Raw genomic sequence first — 14,621 nt, forward strand, 5'->3', positions numbered from 1 at the left:
TTGAACACTACTGAAATCTTGGCCTAGTATAGCTCTGAAACTAGTACAAGCCCTGAAATTTGAATTGCCAGTAGTTCCGGCTAGGAGTCATTATTTCATGTGCTTTTGAAGTAAGTTCCATCTGGGAGTGCTGATTCAAAGTCAGAGAATGACCAATGGTTTGTATTGAACAGGAAGGAAGGGTACCCGAGGTGAAGTTCTTGATGCAATATAACTTCTTGTTTGTTTTCTCTTTGTTTGATGTTTTGCAATAATGTTTTTAAAGCTTTATTTTTCCCTTAGAGATAAAGTATGATCACTAGATCTTTAAACTGTGGCCAGCAAGGATTTTTAAATTGTACTTGTCCTTAAAAACTTCAGGTGGCATTTACTACCACAAATGTACATACTCAAGCTGAGAAACTTTCCAGGAAAGTTTTCTGGAGTAATCTTAAATCCAAAATACATAACATTATAGTAAACAAGGAAATTGTATTAATAATCTATCTTTCTTAATTCATTATTTGTATACGCTGAAAGTGACTAGCATCAGATTTCATCAATGTATTATTTTAAACTACTTTAAGCAACAAGGCTTCTTTAAGACACAGCACTTAGTGAAGAGTTTTCCGGCAGACAACAGCAATTACAATGCAATAGATAACTATTAGTCCTGCCCACGTTGCTCCATTCTACAGCAGCATTTCATTTTTACCCATGTAAAATGTCCCACTTCCGCCACATTGAGGGTAATAAAACGTTCTTAAGCTTTCGGCAAAAGGTAATTATCAAAACAATTTGTTATGTATACAAAGTGGCTCACTTTTCAAGACAAAATATTTCAACAACTAAATAATACTCGACCCAGTTATGTTTAACATGCAAATGCATTAATTTTAAATGTTGCTAAAGGAGACTAGAGTACGTTGGAGGCAGTGAAATCCCAGAAGTAAACCAGCATTGGTATGAACTGATATTCTGGACCCAACCTGTAAATCTCACTCAGGCCATTGGTCACATACAGCTTTCAGAAAGCATTCAAAAAATAAGACAAGATCAAGTGATTTGACAAATCTTACAGGTTTTATAAAAACTTCTACACATTACAAAAAGTCTTCTAACAGTTAAAACTTACAAAACATTTTAAATGCACAGTACTCTTTTAAAGAAAGATTATCTATTTCAATATGTACAGATAATATTTTATATCAAAACTTGATCAAACAGAAGAAATTCTTAACTTTTGTATCTATCTGATTAGAAGTATGTACACTGTAAAAATAGGAATGTGTGTAGAAATTACTGTTTCTGTCTATAAACATAGAAAATAGGTAAGTATCTCACCTGAAGACTCCAAAAATTTCTAGACAAAAGACTACTCAGAACACAGCAGGCTTACAATGGTAATCCAAGAACACTGATTAAAACCTTTTAAAATCAGAGGAACTACCCTTTGATTTTTTGGAGTATTCCACCTCAGAGAGTGATGACGTAAATTAACAGGGAAGACGACAAAGAAGACTGAGTGGAAAAATACCCCTGAGATAAGGCAAAAACATAATTATTTTTTCCTACTTGTTTCTTTGGCTTTTTTTTTTTTTTACTTTCAAGCTATCACATAGGTTTGAAAAGAAATCTGTCCTGTCATTGATTTTAGCAATTATATCATCACCATATAAACAATTGTTCTGACATAATACAAGTGATAAAAAGACACTAGCATAAGTTGCTCTTTTTCTTCAGACTCTTCCCATTTCTGACCCCATCCCTCTATTTTTCTTTTTAACAATTTTTTTTATTCTAAAATTAGATTGTTAACAACACAGAGTAGCAACCTGAGTATTTTTTCTAATTATCATTTCCCCCATCTTCCTTTTTTTCTGGAGGGTTTTTTATTGACAAGTTCTTCAAAAGCCATGCTTTCATCTTCCACTTCATCTTCCAAGTCTCTATCATGCACAAAGCCTACATTAAAAACAATAAATTAACATTAAAAACAATAAATTAATGCAGAATAAAAAACCCCAATACCTTGTCCTCTTAACAACATGACAAGCTATGTCTTTGCTATTTTATATGTCGGCAATATACCTTAATGTGTGTGCTTCAGAGCTTCACTAGGAAGCAGAGACTGCTAAGCCACCTACTGCAGTAGTAATTCATTTTTACACTGAAAATCTGTTTCTATTATTACTGCTTTTGCCTTTTTTAAGACATACATCTCTCCTCTCTCAAGGTTCAGTTTCAGCAGACTATACTTTTGCTTACCAACTTTAAAGACAGACTATAATGTTGCTTGTGAGACTATGACAGCACTCCCATGTAGTCTTATCAACTACTTCTTTATTGAAACAGGAGAGTGTAACACAAGGCCTTTATCAGCTTCAAATTCTCTAAAATAGAGCTACTTTAATGCTTTACATATAGTATAGTCTGTATGCCTGATCATTTCACTGCTGCCTTTTTAAGCAATTGTTACAATCCCACCACCTAAATACAAACTTAAACATAGAGGTAGGCACAATGAAGTCTTAAAACTTGTCCTTAGAAGTCTGTGATCCAGTAGACTGCATTGATGTACTGCTACTTCTGGTGTGAAACCAAGTGAAATGCAAGTGAAAACAAAAGAAAATTGACTGCACATATTTTTTCACAGAACTCTTAAAAGCAAGTGAAGGATTAGTTTTGTTAGGAAGCTGGTTTCCAAGAACTGGGATCCAGGCTATCCATAAATGCACAGTCACAGCAGAGTTAAGAAACAGCATTATCTTACTGGTGAAAATGAAGACAGTTTCTCTTCTGTCTTCCCTGCCTAAGTTTCTATCCTGAAGACTGCACTTGAGCCATAGTTACATGCGGATCTGCAGCTGCGTGTGTGCACACACTTTATGCAGGCTGGGATCCACTGAGGGCCAGAGGAGAAGGCTCACTCCATTTTGGCCACCCTGTAACCAGCTTTGAGGCTCATGCTCTGTTTCAGAGAGCCACAGAGGAAAGACTGGTTAACTCATGTTTTCCAGAGTGCCCCTGTAGAGGTGGTGGTTTCTTGTTGCCTAGATGGTGAGTGAATATCCACAACACTACTAACTTGGAGACTAAATGATCCTAAGAGACTATTCCAGAACAGTGTCCTCTAGGGGGCACAGAAACCTGTGTAATTTGAAAACATACCTTCTTTTATCCTATGAGAGTCCATTTTCAGCCACTTACAAGCCTCATCAATGGTGGCAACCAATTTATTGGCATGTTTGGTTATTATTTCTTCCCCTGAAACAGCACAATTAACATTCTGTGAGAACACTAGCTGAGAGATGGACAGCAGTTAAAAGCCAAGCACAAAATGAAGTTACAACGCAGCTCTCTGTATGATGACACTGCACGGCAAGAGGTCTCAGTCACCAATGATCTCATGTGCAGGCAAATTCACAGCTGGGGATCAAGATGCTCTATGTATTACTCCCTATTCCAATCAACATTACTAGCACTGTCTGTCAGAGGAGAAGCTCTCCATCCTTGTTGCTGTCCCTTTGAAGGTACACCTGAAACTCTTGAAAACAATCTGGTTTATGTATTTTTGGGTATTGAAGTTCCTGACATTCATTAACCCACTGAAATTATGTAAGTCAAGCACAGACCTAAGATGTTGCAGCCCTTGCTTAACTACACCACTAAGGACTTGAAAAATGCTTGAAAAAAGCAAGAGAAATGTAATCTCAAAGGCAAGTAACTTCTGTAAATATATTTTCACTCAGTAGGAGAACAAGGTAACATTCATCAAGCAACTGTCAAAACAAAATCAACTATTACCTCATTAAGGCTACTACATGTATTATACTAATCACTATCATGGTTTATTGAGCAGAAAAGCAACTAAATAATAAGGAAAACCTTATGGACTTCATCCATATATAAAAGCTTTCCACTAGGAATAAAGGTTACACATTAAGATTACAACCTACTACTTTAACATATTTTACTGATATGAACATATCAAATATTACAGTTTTGCATTACTGTCAGACATCACAGGCAAACTGACAGCTCAACAGAGTTGGTGGGTTTCTACAACTAAAGCCAGAAACAATGTTTTCATTGAAGATGTCATTTTCCCACAGCAAGTACCCCAAACAATTTCACTCCTAGGCCACTCATTCAGTGATTTAGTTTTGCTTGTGAAAACCAGCAAAGAAAAATACTCAAAGCCTATGGGGAGGATCAAATATAAAAATACATATCTCTTAAGCACCTTAATTTACAGGACTTTGTAATACCAGGGTTGCCTTTGAGTGCCTGACACCCCACAGATTTGTAGTTAAGTATCCACTTCAGCCCCAGAAAAATTACTAGTTCAAGGGTGGACTAGCCAGATATCCTTAACCAAAGACTCCCAACTACTCGGACACTCTGCTCCTGTATATCCAAATTATTATGGCTGGCAGAACTAAAAAAAACATAGGAAATAGTAGAAAAATTAGTAAAGATTACCTGGTCTAATATAATGGGTTGCTCTAAGACTGTATAAATGCAGAGAGAACACAATACATCTGATCGTCTAGTTAAAATTTACTACTTACGAAAATTAACCGCTATTCACTTTATCTGTACTGATGCATTATTTTTGGAAGAGAGGATAATGTATTTGCTAATATGTTCAAGCGTCTCAGTTTCTCTTTTCCTCAGCTACCTGAAATACCTGGGAACACCTTTCTCTTGACCACATTAAGATTTTCAAATCAAGCTTTGTCAGGTCTAGAAGTTTGGTCTCAAATTATTAAAAAGAAAGCTGGAAAGGTCCTACCTTTAGCCCAGGCTTTTCTCTCATAGATTTCCTCTACTGCACCTGAAATCTTCTTAATATTCTCTTTGATTTTTCTCTGGCATAAGTTGGAACCTTCTTTATATGCTAAATGGTCTTGGGAGTAAGTCTGCTCCCTAATGGCCTCCACTACTTCCAGACCATCATGTATTATTGGATCTATCTGTCTTCTGAAAAAGTCAGCATAGTATTTATAGGCAGCATCATTATTCCTGTGTTTCTCTGTGTTTCTGTGCTCTAGGTAAGCATCACTGGCCACTGAAATTGCATTGCCTTCTGCATGCAATTTTTGTTCCCCACCAACTTCTGTTGGTGTCACAGCTTCAGAAGCGTCTGCCTCCATGCTTTCTGACCGGCTGAAATAGTTCTCGGAGTTCTGATTAAACTTGTCTCCACAGAGGTCACACTGGGTTTGGTCAATATCTGCTTTTTTGAAGATCTCCGATAAGAACTCCTCTCCTTCCATTGCAACAAGCTCAGCTTTGGAGCAGGCTTTCCTTTTCCACTTCACGCACAGAGAAACAAAACGGAAGACACGATGCAGATGGCGTTGAGCAGATGCTTTCTGTTCTTGTTTCTGTTGCTTGCTGAGTGCAATGACTTCCAGGGGATCCTTTTGGTCCTCTAAGCAATGAACCCTTCCAAGTTCCTCTTCTAGCTCATCAGCATATTCAGTCTTATCCAAAGAGGTCATAAACCTGTCGAGGTTTATTCTTTCATACAGGATGCCCCGTATGGGTGGATGCCCCTGAGTGTACACAGAGTCCCACCTCCATCGGCAGTCAACTAAGTGCTCTTCATCTCGCTCTGCCAAAAGCTCTTGCAGGCCTGCAGCAATTTCTCTTACATGTGTAGCATGACTCACTTGCTCCACGATCCTGAGCAATCTTCCAGGCACTTTAGAGGGAGAGTCTTTTCTCATTGATTTCAGCATCGCTTTGATTTCAGGGAATTGCTGGCCTAAGAGGAATCTATATTTAGAATTCTGCACCTGGTCAGCATTCAGTAACATCACTAAGCACAGCACTACAGTTCGCTCAGCCTCCCCTGAAGTTATGCAATCACGATTCTCAAAAGCATCCAGAAGGACATTGAAATTTCCATTAACTCCACACAAAACTTCTGCTAGGTAACAGAGATGAAATTGGAAAGTTTGTACAGATACGTATGGATCCTTTGGTCTGTACTCCTGTATAATCAAAAAAGTGTCTTTAACTTCTCTGTTATGGTCCTTGCTTCTGAACAAAAACTCCCAGTAGTGAATGAGAGCAATGTAACTCTTTGGAAAGCAGAGAGTCATGTTCTTGCAGAGACGCATCAGGACAGCACAACAGAGAATGTACTGGAATTCCAACAACATCACTGTATTTCCTATGCTTGGAATCAGGTATCTTGTGCATTTCTTGATGAGGACATTCATGAAACGGAAAAAAAACCTTTTACAGTTTTCTGGGTTCTTATGAACATAGAATTGCTCCAGCGAATTTTCAAGAAGTCGAATGAAGCACAAGTGTGTTCTCCCTGCATTTTCAACGTTTTTGTCAGGTAGCAACATCCCATGTCTGCCCTCTATTCCTTTGACCTTTCCTCCTTGGCCTTTACTCTTTGTGGAGTTTTTTACCTTTGACAAAGCAAAGTTTAGCTCTTTGTTATAATCATCCTCTTCCTTAAAAAGAAGTTTCTCAAATTCTTCAGGATATCCTGAAGATAAGATGAAAACTTGCATGGCACGTAGCCACAAGTCAGTTGATTCTCTTCTGGCTGCTGTGTCTTCATTTTCAAACTTAAATGTGATGTACTCCTTCAATGCTGCTCTACAGGGTTTCGAAATAAAGTTACTGAATTCCAGTATTTCTTTGCATGCCTTTGGGTTCTCAGACAGTATTCTCAAATGAAAATGATTAGGAAAAAATATGTCTATGAGGGCTTCGCATGATTTGTATTTTTCAGCAGTCAAAATGTCCTCAAAGCTTTTGCAATGATACAGCAGCTCTTTAGGGAAAGTGTGTATGGCCTCCAAGAGCAGTCCATTTATTGCCACCAGATGCATTTTACACTGTAATACTGTCTTTGCTTCATGGCGCAACAAGGGCTTATGGTAACCTCCACAGTTTTTATTTTCACAGTTCAAGCCAGCAATGAACTTCATACAAATATCAGGGTAATGCTTGTTCAGCAACTCATGGGTGATAGAGCACAACCTGTTTAACAAGTGCTGCCTCAAAGCCGATTTTACCTCCTCAGTGCTTACTGAGAAATCACCTTTTGTCTTCCTCTCTTTTAGACTTGGCTTGTCTGACAAAAACCTGAGAATGGGCTCAGCTTCATTTTGAGACACCTGGCAACTGTCACCTGTTGGCACAATCCCAAAATAGGCAAAGCATGACTTCACCATATCTTTCTCTGCATTGGTGGCTGCTTTCTTCAAACTCCTGACCAGACTTAGAAGAGCCATTAAGCCACGCACTGCCATGAAGAGGATGTTCTGGCTAGGAGCGCTGCAGCGAGATAACTCAAAAAGAGCTTCAACTGCACCAGCAGAATGATTCAGAGATAGGAACTGGCAGTATGCGCTTCTCAGCTTTGTGTAGTCTGCCTTCAGAGCTCCCTGCAAAAACACAGCCTCAGCAATGCCGGACTTCTGCTCAGTTTGTTCACAAAGTTCCAGAGCTTCTCTTAGGATGACCTCTGTGTCAGCCAGGTCCGATTCCGAGCAGCAATTCACACCGGCACGAGCCGCAGCGAGCAAACATGATGCGCGAAACTCTTTTACAGCTGTGAGGTTGGCTGCCTCCAGAGCAAACCCGTGTTGTTTCATTAACTTTGCGGCTTCTTCCTCTCGACCTTCCCTTTTCAGTAAGTCTGCTGTTTGGTGTAAACATCCACGAGACTTCAGAAACTCAAGCTGATCCTCTATATCAAGTTTTGAAAGGACTCGCATCATTTCCTCAGTTCTGTTCATACTCAGGTACTTTGCAGCTGCTTCCAAATACAACTGATTTGCTGTACATGACAGTTCGGAAACCATTTGCCCTTTTGCATTTAGCATCTCTTCATATCTGAAATAATAGATACATACATTTACTACCATAGATGAGTAACCTAGACAAAAAACACTGCATTTTTAGAAAGCCTCCAAAACATTAAACAAAGAGCTGCCCCCAGAAGCCCCTCCTTCAAAAGGGCCAACTATTTCCAGTGATACATCCATCTTAGTTATTAATTATTATTGGCTGATTTTTAAGGTATTGTCTAAGTGAGTCTTGCAGAAGTATTCTCTCCTGCATGCTGACAATGAGTAATTTTTTTCCTGATGGGTGAGTAGATTATCATTAGCCTTTTATGATAATCTTTTCATGATAAACGTGGGAGTGCAAATTTTTGTACCTATGCTGATGAATTTGCATGAATGAGTTGGAAAGGCTTATTTAAAAAATTGTTAGTTGGTGTGACTTTAATGCTTAAACTTTTAACTCCAACTACCTCTACATATCAAACAAGTTTTACTCTTTCAAAAAGCAGTTGCCATTATAAGAGATACATCACAAAGGATTTCAGTGAAGGTGTGTAACTGTAGGCCTTGCAGGAATTCTCACTGGTGTATATACTCTTTAAAAGTCAATCAGCTTAGGTGTAATGGAAGATGCGGCCAATTAATGAACTGTTTTTGCAAGAATATGAGGATGAGGTCACAGGGATGGTGCCAGATGCAAAGTTCTGTCAGAAAGATACTAATAAAATCAGTTTATCAAGCACAGTGTGAGGCAGTTCTTAAATGCCCTGAGACAGCACAGGGGAGATGGCACGGAAAAGTACATCTCGGAGACTGGGACCTAGAATCTGTTGGAGAGGCAGAGCTAGTTGGTTGTTAAAATTACTTAATTAATTACTTAATTAATTCTTTGCTTTTAAGCTGGAGATATTAAGACAAATGGTTCATTTGCCACAATGACTGCTGCATGATGCATCACACATCTAATGGTTATACTCCTACAGAAAAAAAGTGGCTAAATCGATTGCAATTTCACCCTTAAAAGAGAAGTATTTAATATTTCTATTAAATGCATTTGTCATATTTACCTTGAGAATCTAGTTCAGAGGACTGGCTGAAAATGAACTTGCATGACTAGTAACAGAGATTAGAAAAAATTCCTAGGAAAATGAAGCTAGTCATTGTTCCAGATGTGTATGCAGTAGAATAATTACCCAAGTGAGAATTCTAATACAGTTAATTTAACTTAATTATAACACAAAGTCACCAGCCAAAACTTTCGTAAAAAGTCTATGGTGAGCCAGCTGTATTATGTTGAATTTGGAAATAGAAAAGAGAATTATATTCCAATATGGTCTTGGAAGACATACCTCTCAACTGCCTTTGCTGCTTCTTCATAGAGTTGTTCTTGACAATACATTTTAACTGCCAAATCAAACTCATCAATTTCTTCATAACATTCGCATGCTTCTTTGTAGCACTGGCTTTTCTGATAGTAAACTGCAGCATCTTTCATCTGCAATGCAAAAGTCAGTAATGAAACCACAGTGCTGTAAACAGTCAAAAGTACATTAATAGAATAAATTTAGTAATTCCATCATGTAGGTGTCTCATAGAGAAGCACATTAATAAATTGTTAGCAAAGCATATGAATGTAATCAAATACATATGAAAAGCAATCATTAAAACTGAACAGATTTTTTAAAACCTTCAAAATATTTGTGTCCAAAAAACTAGAATGTAAAATTAAAGAGGATTTCCAAATTACACATGATTTCCAAAATGCTTTTTATTCACCTAGCTCTGTTAAAAAACACCACACACACTTCTGTTGACTTGCAAATTTCTCAGAATCTACAGGATTAAATTAAAACAGTTATGGATGCAGAATGGGAACCGTAACCTTGTATCTTAAACTTTAAGTATTTGGGAACAATCACTTTTTTTAGTGGAAATGCACTGCAAATAAAATGTTAAATATCCTCATACACTTAGAAAATTGTTAGTACATTACTCAAGCCTTGCAAGTTTCAAGGTTCCATTCAGATTGCTGCAATCAGCAAAATTTCAGCATCAGAGTATTGAAAGAAGCAACAGCTTAAGTATCATGAAGTCAAACTTCTGACTACAAAGCAGAAATGACTGATGGCAACATCTGAAGAAAGCCAAAGAAATAAACCTAGACCATATGATTTCATCATTGTTCTCTTCATTCCTCATCTGTCTCTTCTGTGACAAATGAACTGCCCAGCTTAAAGAGCTGGTTTATTTCAGCTAATACCACATCATAGAAAAATACAATTAAGAGTCACGTGAGAGAAAACATCTATAGGAAAAGGAAAAAATGTTAGTTTCAAGGATTTAGTACCTTTCCTAACTTTTTACACAGTTCTGCACAAAGCCGGAACTCCTTTGACTGAAACAGACATTTTAGTGATAACTTTGGTTCTCCACATTCCAAGTAAGTTTTAGCCAAAGTCAAATATTCCGTCTGTTTTTCCCTGTAGAAAGTAAGAGAAAATTACTGCTTGAATCCAAATTAACTTTAGGATCACATGATCAGTGACTGAATCCTACCAGCACTCACATGTTCTTCATACATAACCTGATGAAGTACTTTTAGTTAGTTAAGTTAGAACCATACAGAGCATTTCAGGTTATAGAGCACACAGGAATCTTATGATTTGTACAGCAGCATTAATACTTCTACTAAAAACCTCACTACTTTCACAGCTTCATTATTACATATGTTCTGTCAACTTAACATAACCCAATTTCCCAAATTTCTCCCCAAGCTTTATCCAGTTGATGAGCAGTGCAGCTTACAGCCAACTGAAAAAACTCTTCAGTCCCATCAACAAATTCTCTATGATTATGAAATTTTGAGTGTCCTTATACTTCTAAGTCAGGGCCACTAATATGAAACAGGCTATTAGGAAAGGTAAAAACCTTTATTAAGTACAGTAATAACATCTCTTCAGACCTTCCCTCTCTTCTCCTTAGTGCTAGCTTCCTCTGCTCTAGTAATTTCTTACCTACTCTAGCTTTCAGCCCAGCACGAACAGGAATTAATTCACTTACATCTAGAGTCCTCCCCATAAAGTTTTCTTCTGTCTTATTTGAGACAAGTCCCAGTTTTTTAGCCCCTTCAGGAAACCGCAAACTTTCTCACCAGCCAAACCCAAGCTATTTTGCCCAGCTGATGGCAGCAACTAAAGCATTAATCTCAAAATCTGTCCATTCAAAACTGTCCTTTGTTTCAGACCTAGTTCTGCTTGTTCAGTTTAGATTGACACTAATTTTACCTCAAAGCTCACTTTTTGTTAGCAGCTCCTCTTCCCCAATGAACACCACCATTCCTTCTGTGTTAGGTGAATATGCAGTGGGATTAACTCGAGTTGATCACTGCCAGTGGCATAGGTTCTTCTATCTAAATCATAGAATATAAGGCCTCCTGAGGCAATGCAAATCCTGTTGCTTTTCTCTCACATAACCAGTAAGCCCTCTGAAGGGCCACATTTGATTTGGACAGGCTAGGGCATACAGTTGCATTCCCTACTCCCCAAAGGGAGCAGTGCCCCAGATCCTGTTGGAGCTGTTCTAGGATCGGTCACCCACAAAGATGTGAAGGTACCTCACTTGCGTGGTTCTCACAGAATCACAGAATGGTAGAGATGGGAAAGAAACCTTTGAAGATTATCTAGTCCAATCCCCTTGCTAGAGCAGGATCCCCTAAAGTAGATCACACAGGAACATGTCCAGACAGGTTTTGAATGTCTTCAGAGAAGGAATCTCCACAGCCTCTTTGAGCAGCTTGTTCCAGTGCTGTTACCTTCACAGTAAAGCTTTTCCTTTAATTTTCATTGAACTCCTGTGTTCCAGTTTGTGACCACTACCTCTTGTCCTCTCACTAGACACCACTGAGAAGAGTTTGGTAGCATCCTCCTGATAACTACCCTTTAGATACTTATAAGTACTGGTGAAATCCCCTCCTCAGTCTCCTCTCCTCCAGGCTAAACAGGCCCAGGTCTCTCAGCCTTTTCTCATATGGTAGATGCTCCAGCCCCCAAATTACCTTAGCAGCTCTGTGCTGGACTCTCTGGTGGTTATTTGTCCTTCATCAACTAGGGAGCCCAGAATTTGGCACAGTACTCCAGAAGTGGCCTCACCAGTGCAGAGTAAGGGGTGAGGATAACCTCCCTCAACCTGCTCGCCATATTCTTTCTTCTTAATGCACCCCAGGATGCCACTGGCCCTCTTGACTGCGAGCGCACATTGTTGGCTCATTGTCATCCTGTTGTTCACCTGGACTCCCAGGTCCTCTTGCTCAGAGCTGCTCTCCAGCAGGTCAGCCCCCAGCCTACACTGCTACATGGGGTTTTTCTTCCCCAGATGCAGTACCCCAATGTCTCCAATCCAGTCCTACAACTGTGGTGGGAATCTCCCTCTGCACACACCTGTGAGGTCTGGCACCAAAGAATGACATTTGCTCATCTGCATTTACACTTACCTGGGACTGCTTTTCTTTGAATGCACTTTCAGAACAGCATCATGTGCCAGGGCCAGTTTTGACTTGTCAGATGCTCCTCCCTTTTGGTAACATTTGGCTGCCACCTGGAGTGAAATCATACACCATTCACACACGTGCATCCAACCCACGGCTTATCACATAAAAGCAATACTCAGTTTTACAGTTACTTTAATGGAAAACAAAGACTGTTAGGGTGCCTAGAAGAAGGAAGATGTAAAACATTGCAGTATATATTTAGGACAAAAAGAAAAGCTTTAAAGTCAGTCCACATGTGACAATCACAATTAGAATTTTAATTACAATGTTATACATGGAAGTAGTAAAAGCAAATTACCTAGTAGGCTGATAGAACTGCACATGCAATTTGCATGATGGCCTAAACCATTAATTGGCAAGTCACCAGACATCTACCACATATATTCTAAGAATAAAAGCTGGGAAAACCAGTATGTGCAAGGCTACATTGAAAAGCATGGAACATTTATTCATGCTTTTACTGTGATAAAATCTTTCTGCAATAAACTACAGAGGAACAGCAGGAGTTTCTATGCTCCTAGCAAGGTTTGCTTCATTATCACCTTGCTCATTCTAGAACACTATTATTTCTTTACTCTATCCATTAATCTAGTATTTGCTTCTGTTTGGAAATTGCACATTGCAAGCCACCCTTAGAACTGCCAGATTCACCAGGTAATTTCTTCTTAATATAGCAATGGTAAGCCAAGATCAGGGTTATAAAGAAAACAGAACAGCAGATAATACAATGAATACATTTCAGATTTGAAGATTAATTTTTTTCAACTGTGTGTTTTTTTATCTAAACACTTTTCTGTCCTCTTAGAAAATTGCCTTTTTTTTTTTTTAAAGGGAGATAAAGATTGTCTGCAGCTGATTATTTTGATTTTTGCCTTCTTATAATTACCTGGGTTCCATACAAAAAACTGTACAATGCTATTAGCAAAAAATTGAAGCTTTCCTTCTGCCAAAAATCTTATTTCATAGAATCATAGAATATCTGGAGTTGGAAGGGAAGACCCTAAAATTAAACCATATGGCTAAGAGTGTCATCCAGACAGGCTCGGTGCTGTGATTACTTCCCTGGGAAGCCTGTTCCAGTGGCCAATCACCCTCTTAGTGAAAAGCCTTTTCCTAATGTTCAGTCTGAACTTCCCCTGAGGCAGCTTCACTCCATTTCCGTGTCCTATCGCAGGTCACCAGACAGAGGAGATCAGCATCTCCTGCTGCCCTCCTTGAGGAAGTTGGTGGACTGCAATACAGTCACCCCTCAGCCTTCTCTGCTCCAAGGTGAACAAGCCAAGTGACCTCAAGTCTTCCACTTGAGTCTTGCTCTTGAGTTTGTTCAACACCCTGGTTGCCTTCCTCTGGACACACTCTAATAGTCTGCTGTCCTTACACTGAGGCACCCAAAACTGCAACACAGTACTCGAGGGGGGGCCACACCAGCACAGTGTAGGGTGGGACAATCACCTCCCTCAACCAGCTAGCTATGGTGTGCTTGATGCACCCCAGGATATGGTTGGCCCTTTATACTGCCAAGGCATACTGTTGACTCATATTCGACTTGCCACCAACCCAACCCCCTCAAGTCTCCTTCCACAGGGCTGCATTCCAGCCTCTCATCCCCCAGTTTGTATATATAACCAGGATTACCTTATCCCAGGTGCAGAATCCAGCACTTGCTCTTGTTAAATTTCATACCATTGGTGATTAATCAGCTCTCTAGTCTATCCAAACCTCTCTGTAAGGCCTCCCTACCCTTGAGGGAGTCCACAGCTCCTCCTAGCTCAGTATTGTCAGCAAACTTTCTTAAGGAAAATTAAATTGCTGTGTCCTGATCATTTATAAAAACATTAAAGAGCAAGGGCCCTAAAATTGAGCCCTGTGGAACCCCACTGGTGAGTGGCTGCCAGCCTGATATAACCCCATTTTCTGTAACACTTTGACCCTGACCTGTCAGACTAGTGCTCACCCAATGTATGATGGACTTGTTGAGAGATGGACATTTTGTCCAGAAGGACACTGTGAGAGACAGCATCAAAAACTTTGCTAAAATCCAGAAACAACACATCTACTGGCTTCCCTTGGTCAACTAGATGGGCAATCTTGTCATAAAAAGAAATACCATTGGTTAAGTAGTACTTTTCCCTCGTGAACCCATGCTGGCTATGACCAATGACTGCACTGTTTCTGTAGGAAAGTAACAGAAGATTGGTCAGGACTGTAAACACGCTCCAGTGACTCGCAGCTGGGTGTCAAAAAACACATACCATGCTAATCTTTTT

General features: G+C 39.3%; 1 protein-coding gene across 4 annotated transcripts in view; it reads right to left on the reverse strand.

Moving 5' to 3' along the window:
• Positions 1–818: 818 nt before the first annotated feature.
• Positions 819–14,621, reverse strand: part of TRANK1 (tetratricopeptide repeat and ankyrin repeat containing 1) — a 52,575-nt gene continuing 38,772 nt past the window's right edge. For all 4 annotated transcript variants that reach the window (XM_051610369.1, XM_051610370.1, XM_051610371.1 and 1 more), the window contains 6 exons: positions 12,298–12,401; positions 10,156–10,288; positions 9,158–9,303; positions 4,778–7,854; positions 3,151–3,246; positions 819–1,944 (listed from right to left, as the gene is read on the reverse strand). In XM_051610369.1, the coding sequence (XP_051466329.1) occupies positions 1,835–1,944; positions 3,151–3,246; positions 4,778–7,854; positions 9,158–9,303; positions 10,156–10,288; positions 12,298–12,401 (3,666 nt within the window). In that variant the 3' untranslated portion in view covers positions 819–1,834. The remainder of the gene's footprint in view (positions 1,945–3,150; positions 3,247–4,777; positions 7,855–9,157; positions 9,304–10,155; positions 10,289–12,297; positions 12,402–14,621) is intronic.

The sequence above is a fragment of the Apus apus genome, chromosome 2 (genome assembly GCF_020740795.1).
Source record: "Apus apus isolate bApuApu2 chromosome 2, bApuApu2.pri.cur, whole genome shotgun sequence".
In the NCBI taxonomy this organism is placed as follows: Eukaryota; Metazoa; Chordata; class Aves; order Apodiformes; family Apodidae; genus Apus; species Apus apus.